Genomic DNA, 17,201 nt, shown 5'->3' on the forward strand with positions numbered 1-17,201 from the left:
TAGCTAAGGGAAGATTTGGGTTCTGGGTAAGATGGGGTTAACACACACCCTCCTTTTCTCACCAAACTATAAAATCTGGACAGGATGAATGGCACAGCTATTCAAGGGCTCCAAGAATTAAAGAGCAACATGCAGGCTGGGGAGGAACACCAGAATTCTAAGGACCACTGAAGTGGTGTTTACCAGTTTTAAATTCCTCTCTCAGCCTTAACACAAAACAGTTCCCCTAAAAACCATCTCTGTAACCTATGTACCAATAAAGACTTTCTTTTTCCTCACATAAAACAAACAAGTGAACACAGTGGTGCAGAGATCGTGGAAAAAGCCTGGCTTGACAAACACGAAAGGAACAGATAAAGCTCAGAGCATGTGGGGGAGACGCCATCTATCTCTTCCCTCTCCTTTTCTCCACTTTTCATGTAGGAGCCCCCAGGGACTCCCCAGGCTGCAGGTGGGAGCCTGCAGGAGCCTGGAGTCTGAGGGAGGGGACCTCCTCTCCATTTGGCAGTGCTGGGGCGCCTCACTGGGTAGAGTCAAGAGCACACTGAAGATGACAAAAGATACAGACCAACACAAATCATCCGGCCCAAACAGCAGGAAAAAGGACTGGAAAAAGTTTCTGGGCTGTGTCATAGGAGTCATAGAAGGATGAGAGACAGTGTAGTGCTTTAAAACATCTGCAGAAACAATGGCTAAAAACCTCCCAAGCTGAGTGAACCTGAAACAGGGTAAATCCAAAGAAATCCAAGCCCAGATACATAACTTCAGAAACTGTTGAAAACTAAAAGACATCTTGAAAGTAGCCAGAGAAAAATGAAAGATTACCTACTGGGGAGCAACAATTTAAATGCCAGTACGTGTTTTCATCCGAAATTATGGAGCCAGAAGGAAATGGCACATTTCTTAAAGGGCTGAAAGAAAACAGCTGTCAACTCAGAATTCTATACCCAGCACAATATCCCTCAAGAATGAGGGCAAAACAAAGACATTCTCAGATGAAGAGAATTGACAGCCAGGAGATCTGCTTTTAAAGAAAGGGTGCGCCTCAGGCAGAAGAGAAGTGGTACCAAAGGGAAACTGGGAACTCTGAATGAAAACAACAGTTCTGGTATTTGGTTTTTTGTCCTCGGTTCCTGAAACAGCTCCAGAATCATAAAGGTGAAAGGAGTGGCTTGTTATTCATAACAAGCCCCTTTCAGACACACCTTTTGAAGTGACTCTGGAAAGCCACTAAGAGTGGGGCTGGTTGTCAGGGAAGCCACCTGGGATGAGAGGGATGGAAGTTTCAGTCCCACCTGGGCAGGAAGAGAGGGTCTGGGGACTGAGTAAATCATCACTGGCCAGTGACCTAGTCACTGGTGCTTATGTGAAGAAGGCTTCCACGAAAACCCAAGCAGATGGGGCTCATAGAGTTTCCACGTTCGTGAACAGGTGGAGATGTGCGCAGAGCGGTGTGCCCGCAGAGCTTGGAAACTGCGTTCTTTCCCCATTCCTTGCCCTATACTTCTCTTCCACGTGGCTCTTCTTGAGATACATCCTCTACAATAAAGCAGCTCATCTAAGTGCAAGTAAACTGTTTTTCTGATTTCTGTGAGCTGCTCTAGCAAATTAATCAAACCCAAGTTGGAGGGTCCCAGGAACCTCCAATTTACAGCTGGTTAGTCAAACCCAAGTTGGAGGGTCCCAGGAACCTCCAATTTACAGCTGGTTAGTCAGAAGCACAGGTAACATCCTGGACCTGTGATCGGCATCTGAAGTAGGGCAGAGGGCAGTCTTGTGGCGCTGAGCCCTTAACCCACACGACCCGACATTATCTCCAGGTAGGCAGTGTCAGAATTGAATTGAACTGTAGGATGCGCAGCTGGTGTCAAAGAATTACTAGATGTGTGGAAAGCCTGTGCTCATCTGGGGTCAGAGGTGGAGTAGTGCAGTAGTGGAGTGTCGAGAGTAGAGGAGACTCACGTGGGGGTGGGCTTTTCCTTGGAACCTAACAACAGAGTTTCCAAATAGACAAGCATCTGTGCTAAGAGTGGTTGAGCGTGAGCATGTGAATGTTCGTAAAACCTGGCAGACCCCTATAGGAAGTGTGGCAGGCGTCAACTCTACAAAATGACAGAATGCAAGATGAACAAGGGTTCTCTGTAGGCACAGGGAAAGCAGCACTATGACAGCAAACAGTGGCCGTGCTGGGAAGATTAAGCTGATCTTCAAGGAAAAGGCTAAAACTGCCAAGAAGATTGTCCTCAGGCAGAGTATTTGAAGGAACATCTGACATCTGAAGGGAGAACTAGACAAATTTACAATTACAGTTGGAGACTTCAACACTCCTTCCTATCAGTCACAGAACCAGTAGACAAGAATTGGTGACGATATAGAAGAGCTAAATGACATCATTAATCAAATCACTGTAACTGATATTTATAGAACACTACCCAACAAAAGCAGAACACGGAGTTTTCAAGTGCCCATGGAACATTCATCAAGACAGTTCATATCCTGGTTATTAAAATAAGCTTAAATTTAAAATCATACAAAGTATTTTTCTGACTATAATAGAATTAAACCAGAAATCAGTAAAGACAGGAAAATCTCAAATCCATTGGAAATTAAACAACATTCTCATAAATAATCCACCAAAAAGAAGGTCTCGAGAAATTTGAAGATACTTTCAATGGAAGAAAAATGAAACTGCAACACATTGAAATTGGTGGGCACAGTTAGAGCAGTGCTTGGGCAGAATTTATAGCATTGAGAGCTTATATTAGGAAAGAAAATCGCAGATCAATAATCTAAGTTTCCAGCTTAAGAAACTAGAAGAGAACGAGCAAAACGAACCCACATCTTAGAGAATGAAGGAAAAAGCAGAAATCAATGAAATTAAAAACAAACAAAAAGAAGCCAAAAGCTGTTTCTTTGAAAGGATCAGTAAAATAGATAAACCTCTAGCAAGTCTGACATAAAAGAACAAGCCTCACATTAGCAATGTCAGGAAGGAAATGTGGTTCTCTGAGTCTGCACTTCACGATTAGTGAGGGTAGCATCTTTTTCATGTTCATCAGTCATCTATCTCTTTGATGAATGGCTGTGTATGTTCTTCACCAGGAACACACCCTTGACTTGGCAATTTCACTCCTGAGCGTCTGCCAGTGCACCCACGTGGGCAGACGTCCTGGCTGAGGGAGTTCACGACAGCGGAGCATCTCGGGCAGACGGGGCAGGGCGGGGGCATTCGCACGTTGCCCCCATCAGGAGCTACCTACAGGGGTGGAATGAGGAAAGGAAAGTGCAGGGCGGTCCTGAGCATCTGGAAGACGCGGTGGAAGCTGTCTGCTCATGTCTGCACAGGGTTCAGGAAGCAGTGTGGCTGCCTGTGGGAAGGGGACACAAGGGATCTGGGATGGGATCCCCGCTGCCTGGGATCTTGCTGTGTGTGTGGCTTCAGTTTCAACCTAAAATGCTGGCTCTGTTGACCGTGACAGGTAGTCTGAACCGGTTAAGGTGACTATTTGTGAAAACGAACATCCCCATTAATCCATCCTTTATTGTTTTTATGACTTAGGTGTTGACTAGGACCCAGCCAGGATGACTGTTTCTCTTTCACTTGAGGGTTTCGGCAGAACTAGGGGATTCTCCTGGCTCTGTGTTGCCTTCTGGTCTTTGGGAGGAGCCCCGGGGGTCGGGACTAAATGGCTGCTTCCTGCCAAGAGCCCCCCTTGCACAGCTCATCTTGTTGGGGCCTCTGGTGGCTCCCAACACCGCCTGCTGTGACATCTTCTGTGGGACTAGACTGGTCCTTGTGCCCAGCTGAGTCCTCTGCTGCGCAACGTCACCCGTGAGAACACCTCCAACAACCATCTTGACGAAACATCCCTGAGGACAGACACCAGACGTGTCCTCAAGTGGAGGCTGCTCCCTGTAGCCCAAATCATACCTACAATTGGTAAAAATCTGAAGTTACAGGCTAGTGTTTAAAGCCAACATTGCTCCGGGAAATAAAAAGCGGAAAACAGGATGGCCAGAGTAGAATAACCTGATGGTTACAGATCAAGTAAAAAAAAAAAAAATTCCTGAGTACGTAATGAAATTTTTCTTTTATTCTTGCTCAAGGACTAAGTTAAATAAACAGAGCAGAACAGGTGACGGCCAGTCTGGGTGGAGGGTTTATTGGCGGACAGCACAGGGACGTTGCCGCAGTGGATGCATTCCTTGGACATCAGGGTCAGGGAGGGACAGGTAAGGCAGGGACCGCCCTCCCCGCAGGGCGAGGGCCCTGGCCACTAGCACAGACCCACGGGCACACTCCTCCCTTCACGAGGGAAATAGTTGACTCACACGCAACCTCAGGACAGCTTTAACCACGAAGACAAGAAGGTTTCTGACAACAGCTCTGAAAAGCAGTTGGCACGCATTTGCAGGTTTGCATGTTTAATTTAGAATATTTTCAGTTTCCGGAAGGCAGGCACAAAAAAGCAAGTTATCAAACTTGCAAGTTTTTTTTTTAATCAAAACATGGTTTCACAGTGATGAAATCAACTTATGTCTCACCTCTAACAATTTAACACTAAAAGTATTTTTACATGTGGAAAGTACTCTCACCAGTTAGAACTCTGTATAGTTCTTGAAATTCCAATCAACATATGTGTTTAAAATTTCCATAACTTTTGGGAAAAAATAAAAGGATTCCAGCCAACAGGAATCCCAGTGCCTTGGCTGGTCGCGGTGCACCAGTGGACCCCCCAGGGCCACACCCAGGCCTGGGCTGCTTCCTGGAGGTGGCAGCCCCAGCCCCCCGCACGCAGGGCCCCTGGGTTGTGAGATGGGCCTAATCCGCTTTGCACCACTGCCGAGGGTCGTTTTGAAGGTTAAAGGAGATGTTAAATGTAAGAACACTACTAAGTTGAAAAAACTGCGATGCCCCTTCAAGGTTTTATTACGGACATTTCAAATGACAGTATTAAAAACGAGGAGTCTGTGAAACTAAAAATCCTCCAGTAATTTCTCAATAAACTGTTTTTTAAAGAAAAAGAAAAGTGGGCTTGAAATCCTATGCTTTGATCACAGACACAGTGAACAATGACAGAAGCCCCAGGGCACCGGATTCCTCCAAATGCAAAGGATAGTTCTCAAGGCTCAGATGGTGTGAAAATTCAGGCAAAAAACATGTGTGAACAACTGAAATAGAATACAGAATTTAAAAGCTTCAGGTAAAATCATTGCATCTTAAAAGTAGAGCAGGAAAACAAGTATTTGCCATTTCTCTACTGCGGCTTTGAAAAGGCAGCAGTTACTGGGTTTTCAGAGCACTGGCTTCTGTTTCAGCACGGGGACTTGTCAACTGTAACGGAGTGTGTGTAGTTAACTGGATTGAGAGATTCAACACATTTCACCCCAAGCATCTAGGACCCATCCTGCAGTTCCTGGACAGCTGGGCATGCCTAGGCTTGAAAGCAGAGATTTATCGACAAACACATCCGCAGTTTCTTCCCACAACCTTAAGCCTAAAGCTCCATCCTTACAGCGACAGGTCGGTGCAGACAGGGAACACAGCAGTCTGGACACCTGCTTGTCCGTGGTTGTACCACGAGGTGTCAGGAAGCCAACTGAGAGGGCAGAGACGTGTTCCCAAGAAATGCTAATCCAAACAGCAAATTCTGTGACCAAAATAGTAAAGCTCTTAACCCTAGAATGTAAAACAAGACCACTGGGTAACTGTGCGCTGAAGCCAAGAGTCACAAAGGCAGAAGCTGCTCTAGCAGTTAAGATTTCAGACAGTTTTGTTACATGTCTTGTAGAAGACAGTTTTGGATTGGTGCTTGGATGTCCAAATGTCTCCCCAGGTTTGGGAAGTTTTTAGCCATTATTTCTTTAAATAAACTTCCTGCCCTCCCTCCGTCTCGTCTCCTGGTATTCCAGTGATGATTCCAGCTCTGTAGGCTTTTCATTCCTTTTCATTCTTTTTTCTGGTTGCTTCTATGTCTGGATAATTTCAAATGATCTGTCTTCAAGCTCACCAACTCTTCCCCTGCTCGATCCTGTCTGTTGTTGAAGCTCTGCCTAAATTCTTCGGTTCAATCATTACATTCTTCAGCTCCAGAATTTGTCTGGTTCTTTTTTGTTTTCTCTTTGTTGAACTTTTTATTTTGTTCTTATGGTATTGTTCTCCTGGTTTTGTTAAATTGTTCTGTGTTCTCTTGTAGCTCTCTGAGTATTTTTAAAACAATTATTTTGAATTCTTTGTTGGGCAACTCATGAACCTCTGTTTCTTTGGAGAGAGTTACTGGAAGTTTACTGTGTTCCTTTGGTGGTGTCATGGTTCCCTGATTCTTTGTGATTCCTGAAGCCTTGCATAGGTGTCTGTGCATTAGAAGCAGCAGTCACCTCTTCCAGACTTTATGGACTGCCTTTGGCAAGCAAAGACTCCAGCCTTAGGTGGGGGCATGCAGGGGGCATGTTGGAGCATGCTGTGACCCAGGCCTGGTGGTGCTGGGTACCAAGAGCAGGGGCATGTGGTGGTCTGGGGTGGGAGGGATGACGTGTCATTGGCTCAGGCTGCTGAGGCTCACAGTATCAACTGTGTGGTTCTTGGCAAGCACTGTGGGGGGGTCTCCAGTGGCTGCAAGAGCTGGTGGGCTCCTTGGTGGCACCTCCAGGTCCAGTGGCTGGAGACCAGGGCAGGAAGCAGTGATGGCCAGCGCCGGTGATGTGCACACAATCGGCTGTGGAGGCCAGCTGCAGATGCCTGTGTCGTGGCTGTGGCTAGCTGCAGACAGGCACAGTGGTGGGGGACAGGGCCAGCAGCAGGGGCCTCAGCCACGCGTGGCTCACAGTGGCTGGGGGGCCCTGGCTGTTGGTGCGCTCTCCCAGGGCTGCAGAATCTCCCCACAGGCTTGTACACAGCAGTGGAGGCTGGTGACGGGGATTGGTCTGGGTGCACAGCTGGGGGGCTGGCTACAACTGAGCCCAGTGGGGGCCTTGGCTTCAGCGTGCACTCCCATGGCCTTGAGGAGCCAGGCTGGTAGCCTGCAATTACACAGCTGGAAGGGGCTGGCCACACGTGTACACATAGTGGGGGGGTCAGCCGTGGGGGCCCAGGCTGGCATATTGCAGTGTGTGGCTGCAGAGGCCTGGGCAGGCTGCCAGTGCAGATCCGGGGCTCTGGTGAGGACAGGGGGAGGGTGGGAGGGACTCAGGCATCTGGAGCCTGCGAATGGGAATACCGGGGGGAGGGGGAGGGAAAACTAGTGAAAGCTGCTGGGCTCCTTGGCAGAGCCCCGTCCCTTCTTCCTTGTTCCCAGCTTGTTGTCAGCTTTGCTGGTCTCCAGCTGGGGTGAAACTGAAGCAGGTCCTCGGCGCAGAGCCCTGCAAGGCTGGGGGAGCTGGTCACTCATCCCCTTCTCCCTTTCCAATTTCTTTTAGTGGGGGAGTTCCCTCTTGGTGCTGAGCAGTGCCAGCCCGGGGGATGGGATGATGCAGGCAGCACGAAGCTGTTCCTGCTTCCCTTTCTGTGTGACCACTCTCAGATTTCTGGTCCACTGTGCTGCCGAAGTGTCCTAAGTGGGCTCCTGAGCTCTCCCAGAGATGTGTCTCTTTGCGGATACCCTGTCGATCTTTGTTGAGGGGGATGAAGGTTGGTGTCTTCCACCTTGCCATCTTGGGGATGTTGCTTGAAAATGGGCTCTTGGAGTTAGGAAAGGAAAGGACTAAGCAAGACCATATGACCACCCTCTGGGAGATTTTGCAAAACAGGCATCTTGCAGTGGACAGGCTTGATCTCCAGGTACTTTAGAAAGACCTGGGGACACAACTGACTCCGATCGTCTGTCCTTCCCACAAGCCCTGGAGTCCTTTCCATGTGTCAGGCACTGGGCAATCAGAAGGCAGCCCTTCCCTACAGGGAAGTCTTAGCCCAGGACAGAAGACAAATAAAGACAATATATAGATCAATGTGATCAGAACCAAAAGAAAGGTTAGGACAGCACGTGACTGGAGGGCTGTGTGTCTGTGTATGTCAGGGTGGGAGGGGGTCACTGAAGGCTCCCAGTGGACAGGTTTTATGCTGCGCCCTACAGGATGAGGGGCTGCAGCCTGGCAGACTTAGAGAGCCGGGAGGGTGCGTGGCAGGTGAGGGAAACAAAACAGTCCATGCAAAGGCTCAGAAGCTATGAGATAGCAAGGGGCATTCAGAGAAACACGAGAGTGACTGGTAAAAGCACCATTTTCCTCAGGAACTAGACACAGCATGAGGGCACGTGACACTAGCTTGTGGCCAGAGAAACCAACAGAATGACCCTTCTGGAAAGGAACGTGATGTGGCGGACTTACCCTGAATTAATCACAACATTCCCTATTCAGTGTAAGCGGATTTAAGGGCTCCCCACCCAACACACAGAAACTAGCATTTTACTCTCACACAGAGGTAGCTGGTCCTTAAATACGTGGTGAACCTAATGGTCTCTATGGTATTTTGGACTATCAAATACTCGGAAATTTAGTGTTTGTTTCTTTAAAATGCTAGTTTCCTTTAAAATGAAATTTACACCAGACATCAAGACGTTAGAGAAAGGTGCTGTCAGAGCACAGGCTTATCTCCTTTCCAGGCCCTTCCCACAGGTCCAGGAGCACATGCTGAGACTACTGCAGGCTGAGCCCGCCTCACACTCGGTGTTCGGTTGGCCTAAGTTCCGGAGGTGCGCGGGTCAAAGTTAAATACGTTCTTCATACAGGCATGTTGAGATCATTGAAAGCGAGTGCGCCCATGTTACCGCACCGGTGGGGGTGACACTGAGCACACCTAGCCGTCAGTGGGACACTGGCTGTGGGTCGCAGGCTGGCTGCCCTGGTGTCCCTGCTGCAGGTACCACTGTCCCCTGCGCCAGGGGACAGAACTTCTGGTACAGTTAGCCACATACTGGGAAATCATTTTTCATAATACTGTATGAGAGCTGTGCATTTTTCTTTTTCTTTTTTTTTTTTGATGGAGGTACTGGGGACTGAACCCAGGACTTCGTGCATGCTAAGCATGCGCTCTACCACTTGAGCTACACCCTCCCCCTGCGTTTTGTTTTTTCAGTACATGCCAGAAAAACTTTATATAATTGCAAGAACAACAACAAAAAAGAACATTCTTGGCTCGTAATAATATCTTTTAAGAAGTTCCCAATGGTATGTTGATTATATAAAATTAAAAAAATATATTCTTGTCAGAGATGCACACTGAACTATTTTTGGGTGAAATGACAGATGTTTTGGATGCTTTCAAATACTACAGCATAATACAAGTGGAGTAAAGGCAGATTAAAACAAGATTGGCACACCGTAGACATTGTGGACGCTAACTGATACAGGGGTTCTGTGTGTTCTTTTCTCCATACTTGTGTATGTTTGAAAACTCCATACTAAAAAAAAAAAAAGAAAAGAATTTCAATGCTTTTTTAAAAGAAAAAACAAAGTTTCCCTGATCACATTACTTTCTGGCATTAAGCAGTGTTTTCCAACCTTAGAGGGCGATGGCTGCCCACTCAGTCACTCCTCTTCCTGATCTGGCAACTTGAGTGTTCCTAGATAAATAGCTCTCTCTAAAATTCTAAAAACAACTCCTTCAAGTTAATACAATCAGGCTGTAACCAAGCAACAACTGGGACAAACTCAGACCGTATACATGTGAATAGGTAGGTTGATTAGTAAGAGAAATCACTTTATAACCAGAGCAAAACCATTATTTAAAATTCACAGGTGTTTTAAAGCCCCTCCAATTTTCCCCTCCAGAAAAAGGAAGAAGAGCACAAATTTGACAGAAAATGAAGAACCATGTGCTGTGTCACAGTATGACTTACAAACCATTTGAGTCACTAAATTAAGCATCAGATTCTTCACTCTGAAAAATGTTGATCTGCTAGGAGTCAATGTTCTTAAAAGATTTCAGAACCTCTTACATAAGTCACAAGTAATGTGTTTCCAATAAAACCATTATAGTTTCCCAAATTGTGATGTTTTTCTTTTCACTTAAACGCTGGACTGTGAAAGAATAAATTGCCACCTCAAGTCTAGATGCAGTCTAGAATCTCTTTTTAGGAAGACTGAAAAATGCTCTTCTAGAAATGCAAGTTAAGAGCATCCTGAAAACGTACTAAGCTGTGGGAAATGGACACAGAGCATTTGCTACGAGATGTATCTGGTCTCTGTCTCTGGCGCCTGCACAAAGCTCCTAACAACCTTGGAATTTCCTTGAGTGATGATTTCCTCTTAAGCAGAACTTATACTAATGAGCTGATTTCTGGAAAGCCTCCAGGTGTGAGAAAGGTCAAAGGATTAGAGGGTGGGAACTGACCTCAGGGGAGAAGATTAAGCTCTAGGAAAATTCTTCAACAGCAAGATGTGACGAGCTTCTGAGCTTCTGGGTTGGTAAAGAGGAACACGTCGAGTGCTGGGAGGGTGGCGCATCCCCAGTTCCATGGGGACAGAAGCTCCTGTGCTCAGGACCCTTCCAGACCTGGCCCTTTGTATCTCTTCATCTGGCTGTTCATTTGTACCCTTTAACATCCTTCGTAATAAGCCAGTGATCTCATAAGTAAATTGTTTCTCTTTGTTCTGTGAGCTGCTCTAGCAAGTGAATTGAACCCAGGTAGGGGCTCATGAAAATGTCTGATCTACAGCTGGTTGGTCAGAAGCACAGGTGACAACCTGGACTCGTGATTGGCACCTGAAATGTGTGTGTCTGGTGGTGGGGGTGGGGGTGGAGGGGGTGCAGATTTAGCCCGTAACCTGCGGGAGCTGATGCCATCTCCAGGTAGATTGTGTCAGAAGAGGACCGCAGAACACCCATCTGGTGTCTGAAGAATCAGAGCCAGGTTGGCGGTGGTGGAAAGCACCCCAGGGACCAATACCACGTGATGTCCCCTGTTCCATTTTCCCTGAAGGCCTTGATAAGAACCACCACGGCTTGGTTCTCTAGCAACTTTTATTGGTCAAGGGGTATGGAATTATATGCAGTACCTGTGGTTTCATTAACAGGCTCGTTATAAACCAACTTAACATTTATCTTATTTGAAACTTGTTTGCTTTTGAATAAACTGATGTGGTCGACTGGGCATGCTCCTAACCCATGCAAAAAGTTGTTTGAAACTGAGCGGCTTGCAGACCTACTGCCAATGAGACACCGAATGAAATGTTCTCCCAGTGAGGTCCAAGGAGTAGTTCGGTCTGAGAACCTGCTTCATATTCTAACTTCTCCAAATCCAATATTCAAGACAGAAGAAAAGCAAAATTAAAATACCTAACAGGACAACATTCTGATGCTTTTATCCAGTCACTTCCCGGAGTCTACGTGCCGCTGCGCTCTGTTGATTAAAGTAACAAATTAAAAAGCAACAGGCAGCTTCTAATGAAAAGGTAATGGAATTTATGCAGTTAAGAAGTCACAGTGGAAGAACATATAAAAGGTGAAGAATGCTTTCTTTAACCTTTCAGCTTTAAATAGTACTGTATTTTAACTTTAAAGAAAAGTGCTATTACATATTTTTTGCATTAACATTTTAAGACATTAGAACAAGTCTTTGTAATACAATATATATTAGACTTCAATATACCTCATGTGAATTAAAAACAGGTCGACTTGGTAACTGTAGTAAGGCATTTAAGTACTCAGCAACAGCTATACAGAATTCCTCAGTGGCATCCCTTTGATATTAACTTGATTTAGTGGGTTTCCTTAAAATGAACACAAAACGATAAAAGACTGAAAAAGAGGCAGTGATGCTCTAATACTGGATCCCAGAAAAAGCACAGTGGCCAACAGCGTGTTTTCTGACAGGGAGACCATACAGCTCAGCAAGCTGGGAACAGGCCAGCAGCTCCCAGTGGCGTGGTTTATCTACTGCATTTACCAGCCACTGAGAGTAGCGTCGGCTGCCTCGTAAGCTTGGTTAAAGGTACCGAGTCCTCGCTGCTGATCACGGCGCCTAAGACAGAGCGGGTACCCAGCTGGACTTACTGAACTGATCTGGATGAAGATGCCTTAAAATCAGGAGCATGTAAGGCTCATGGGAAAACTCCATGCTTCATTTTATTTCAGCCTGTGAGTAACTACCGATCTAATATTTCAAGTGTAGCTCACGTAAACGCCTTGTGGACTGTGGTCAACGGAATTAGCTAAGCACTGCACTGGCCACCAATTGCCAGTTTCTGAGTATCAGGTTACAAATAGAACCAACTGTGCAATATAATCGACTTGATGATCGAAGCACACCTCACAGTTAACAGATTTTAGTTCATATGATTAAAAAAAATAAAATATTAGATTGCATCAATGCAACTTTTTATCATATCATACATCAGAAACCATGCTGTGGAGACGTACTGGACTAGCATATATACAGTACAGAGCCAGGAGTCAAACCAAAGGTGGAAGGGAGAATACAGAACGGAACATTTTTACATACATGTACACACTTAATGGTCTTGTCCAGTGACCTGGATTTATTATACGGTTTGCTGTACCACATCCTACTAGCTTGCATAACACCCCAAATGATTTTTTTCGCACAAAGATCTACTTCTGTATAAAGTAGAAAAAGATGGTGGTAAAAAACTTCTTCTTCAAGCTCCAACAATTGTGTCCCAAATACCACTGTCTGAACACCTAAAAAATATTAAGAATAATTTAGAAATATGCATGACAATAAATGTACAAGCAAACACAGCTTATAGTCACAAAGGGAATTCATCAGGGACTGCTGCCAGCTTTTATTTAAACTTACCTATGCCTGTTAGATAATGTTGACCACACATACAAGGTCCACTGTGGTAAACCGGGAAAAGGAGGCAGCTTTACAAAGTTAAAATCTCCATCTGCAATTTTTATAAATGAGCCTGAGCTACAGGCACATTCGTTTAGACTTCAGTTAACGCAAGGAAGACTCCTCACTTCCATTAAGGCAGAAGAGCCAGAGGAATGTCTGACTCAGTCACTCCCATCAGCTACCACCTCTCCCTTCTTTCAGAGCAAGAACATAAGGATTTCCTATAAATAGTCCAAGCAGAGTATGTAACTGCCTTTTTAACTGGCGAGGCTGGGTTTAATCCAGCATTTTGCTTACTGTTTTGTATTTTTCCCACCTGTTCTTTAAGCTTTCCCCCCTCTCTTTTTCTGCCTACTCTTGAATTATTTAGATTAATCAGGTGTTTATTCCATTTTAATTCCCATGTTGGCTTAACAGCCCAAACTCTCTGTTGTGTGATTTCACTGGTTGCTTTAGGATTTTTTTTTTTTTTTAAGAGCATTTTAGGTTCAAAGCAAAATTGAGGCTGGAAAAGCACATAGATTTCCCATGTACCCCCTCCCCTCACACATAAGTAGCTTCCCCTATTATCAAGAACCCCACCAGATTGATGTGTTTGTTACAGGCGATGGACCTACACTGATGCACCATAATCACCCCAAATCCATAGTTGAATTACATACAGTTCACTCTTGGTGTTGGATGTCCATGGGTTTGGACAAATGTGTGATGACACATATCCATCATTACAGTATTATACAGAGTACTTTCACTGTCCCCCAAATCCTCTGTGCTCTGCCTACTCACCCCTCCCATCCCCAACCCCTGGCACTTCTGGTCCTTTCACTTTCTCTATAGTTTTGCCTTTTCCCATGTCATACAGTTGGAATCATACAGTATGTAGCCTTCTCAGGTTGGCTTCTTTATCTTAGTAACAAGTACTGATGGTTCCTCCATGTCTTTTCATGGCGTGATACCTCATTTCTCTTTAGTGCTGAAAAATACTCCATTCTCTAGATGTACCACAGTTTATTCATTTGCCTTCTGAGGACATCCTGGTTGCTTGCAAGTTTTGGCAATTACGAATATTGCTGTAAACATCTGTGTGCAGGTTTTTGGGTGGACGTAAGTTTTCAGCTCCTCTGGGTCAATACCAAGGAGTGAGACTACTGCCTCATACAGTAGGGATATGTTTAGTTTTATAAGGAAATGCCCAACTGTCTTCCAAAGTGTCTGTACCATTTTGCATTCCCACCAGCAGTGAGCGAGAATTCTCACTGCTCCACGTGGTCACCAGCATTTGGTGTTGGCAGTGTACTGGATTTGGGCCAGTCTAATAGGTTTGAAGTGGGATCTCATTGTTTTAATTTGCTTTTTCTTTGGTGACATATGATGTGGACCCTCCTTTCAGACATTTGTTGTCATCTGGGTATGTTCTTTGGTGAGGGTCTGTTAAGATCTTTAGCCCATCTTTAAACTGGGTTGTTTGTTTTCTTACTGTCGAGTTTTAAGAGTTCCCCGTATATTTTGGATAGCAGTCCTTTATCAGGTATGTCTTTTGCAAATATTTTCTCCTCGTCTGTAGCTTGTCTTCTAACTCTCTTGACACTGTCTTTTGCAGAGCGGAAGTTTTTACTTTCCATGAAGTCTAGCTTATCCATTATTTATTTCACGGATCGTGTCTTTAGTGTTGTATCTAAGAAGTCCGCACCATACCCAAGGTCACCTACATTTTGTCCTATTTTAACTTCTAGGAGTTTTGTATTTTACATTTAGGTCTATGATCCATTCTGAGTTATTTTTTGTGAAGGATATAAGGTCTGGTATATATCTATATATATATTTTTTGGTGTATGACTTGTTTTAGCACCATTTATTAAGAAGACTATTTTTGCTCCATTGTATGCCGTTGCTCCTTTATCAAGCATCAGCTGGCCGTGTGCATGTGGCTGTACCTCTGGGCCCTCTGTGCCGTCCCACTGAGCTACGCGTCTGTTACTTCACTGACACCGCACCACCTTGATTACTGCAGCTTTACAGTGTGTTACAGTTGCGTAGTGACGGTCCTTCAACGTTGTTCTTCTAGCACTGTGTTGGCTATCCTGGTTCTTTTGCCTCCTCTCCACGTAAACTTTAGAATCAGTTTGGTTTTCCTCATATATTGTCAGAGTCCTACCTAAGTATTTCCTTTCTGGGGGGCGCTAATGTAAATGGTATTGTGTTTTTTTAATTTCAAATTGCACTTGTTCATTGCTGGTATATAGAAAAGCAATGAGCTTTTATATGTTAGCTTTGTATCCTGCAAGTGTGCTAAATAATCACTTACATAGGAGTTTGTGGATTCTTTAGGATTTTCTGCATAGATACTCATGTCATATGCAACAAAGTTAATTTCTTCCTTCCCAATCTGCATACTTTTTATTTCCTTTTCTCATTGCAATGGCTAGAACTTCCAGTATGATTTTCAAGAGAAATAGTGAGAGGGGACATCCTTGCCTTGTACCTGATATTAATAGGAAAGCGTCCACATTCTCACCATTAAGTATGATGTTAGCAGTAGGTTTTTTGTAATTTTCTTTGTCGAGTTGGACAGATTCCCCTCTGTTCCTAGTTTACTGAGAGATTTCATCATGAATGGATGTTGGATTTTGCCCAATGACTTTTCTGCATCTCTTGATGTAACCATATGGTTTTTGTTCTTGAACCTGTTGATGCGGTGAATCACACTAAGTGATTCTGGAATGCTGAACCAGCCTTCCACGCCTGGGACAAATCCCCCTTGGGAGTGGTATGTAATTCTTTGTGTACATTGTTGGATTCAACCTAGTACCTTGTTGAAGATTTTTGCACCTATGTTCATGGGAGATACTGGCGTGAAGTTTTCTTTTCTCGTACTGTCTTGGCCTGGTTTGGGAATGAAGGTGATTCTGGGCTCACAGAGTGCGTTAGGGAGAACCTGGCTCCCTGTGCTGCTTTCGTTCTGTGAAAGAGACGGCAGAAAACGGATGTACTTTCTTCCTTCAGTGCTTGATAGAGCTCGCCAGTGGCCCACGTGGGCCTGGCGCTTTCCGTTCTGGGGGGTCATTAATTACCGGCCCACTCTCTTTAATAGATAGAGGCCTATTCACCTTGTCTGCTTCTCCTTGTGTGAGTTTTGGCCAACTGTGTCTTTGAAGGATTGGGCACAGAGTTATTCACAGTAGTCCTTTTCTTTCCTTTTAATGTTCATAGAATCTGCTATGATGTCCCCTCTTTCATTTCTGATATTAGTAATTTATCTCTTTTTTTCCTTAGCCTGGCTAGAGTCTTATTGATTTTATTGGTCTTTCTGAAAGAACCAGCTCTGGTTTTATTGATTTTTCTCTGTTGATCTCCTGGTTTTAATTTCATTCATTGAAAAAAAAATCTATGTATTTATTATTGTATTATTTAATTATTTTATTTTGGCCGGGGGGAGGGCATTAGGTTTATTTATTCTTAGAGCAGGCACTGGGGACTGAACCCAGGCCCTCCTGCGTGCTAGGCACGTGCTCTACCACTTGGGCTACACCCTCCCCCAATTTCATTCATTTCTAATTCTTACTATTTCTTTTCTTCTGCCTACTTTGGATTTAATTTGCTCTTCTTTTTCTGGTTTTCTATGGTGGACACTTAGATGATTACATTTAGATCTTTCTTCTTTTCTAATATATGTATTCAATGCTATGTATTTCATGCTAAGCACTGTTTCTGTTGAATTCGCCCCAAATTTCGATAAATTGTGTTTTTTCCTTTCATTCAAAATATTCTCATATTGCTACTGAGATTTTTTTCTTTGACCACTGTTATTAAGAAGTGTGTTGTTTAACCCTTGCGTATTTTGGATTTTCCAGTTATCTGTTGCTGATTTCTAGTTTAATACCACTGTGGTCTGAGAGCAGACACTGTATGATTTCTATTCTTTTAAATTTGTTCTGGTGTGTTTTATGGCCCAGACGGTGGTCTGTTTTGGTAAGGGTTCCACGTGAGCGTGAGAAGAATGTGTAGTTCGCTGTTAAGAATATCTAACTTTTAAGTATGCAGTCCCCTCTCCTTTCCATAATGTCGCTGCAAAAAGCAATGGCAACCCCCACGGTTAAAGCCGCAGAGCTCCAGGCGGTGACCAGAGCGCGAGGCAGGGGGCAGCAGGGACGCTGCGAGGTGGCACCTACCTGGCGCTCCCACGCTGCTTCAACAGCCGCACTCCTGAGCGCTCGGGGCCTGTGCGCGGCGTGGGGACCGAAGCTGCCTCAAGGCCGCATCTCCGTACTGGATACCTGAGCCCATTCGTTCTGGGTCCAGCTCACCTGAGGACCAAGCAAGTCTTTAGAAAAAGTTTTCATGTTTCTGTGAGCCCCAGAACACATTCAGTGAAAAAAGCAAAGTGCAGAACACTGCGTACAGACA

At 44.8% G+C, this 17,201-nt stretch overlaps 1 protein-coding gene across 2 annotated transcripts in view; it reads right to left on the reverse strand.

Moving 5' to 3' along the window:
- Positions 1 to 9,359: 9,359 nt before the first annotated feature.
- RAB4A (RAB4A, member RAS oncogene family) overlaps positions 9,360 to 17,201 on the reverse strand; it is a 45,548-nt gene continuing 37,706 nt past the window's right edge. The window contains exons 8-9 of one of the 2 annotated variants that reach the window (XM_032491863.1): positions 16,967 to 17,101; positions 9,360 to 12,637 (exon numbers count right to left, since the gene is read on the reverse strand). In XM_032491863.1, the coding sequence (XP_032347754.1) occupies positions 16,986 to 17,101 (116 nt within the window). In that variant the 3' untranslated portion in view covers positions 9,360 to 12,637; positions 16,967 to 16,985. Of the gene's footprint in view, positions 12,638 to 16,966; positions 17,102 to 17,201 lie in introns of those variants that run through there. The other variant, XM_032491864.1, reaches the window with a different exon arrangement.

The sequence above is a fragment of the Camelus ferus genome, chromosome 11, assembly GCF_009834535.1.
Source record: "Camelus ferus isolate YT-003-E chromosome 11, BCGSAC_Cfer_1.0, whole genome shotgun sequence".
Taxonomy (NCBI): domain Eukaryota; kingdom Metazoa; phylum Chordata; class Mammalia; order Artiodactyla; family Camelidae; genus Camelus; species Camelus ferus.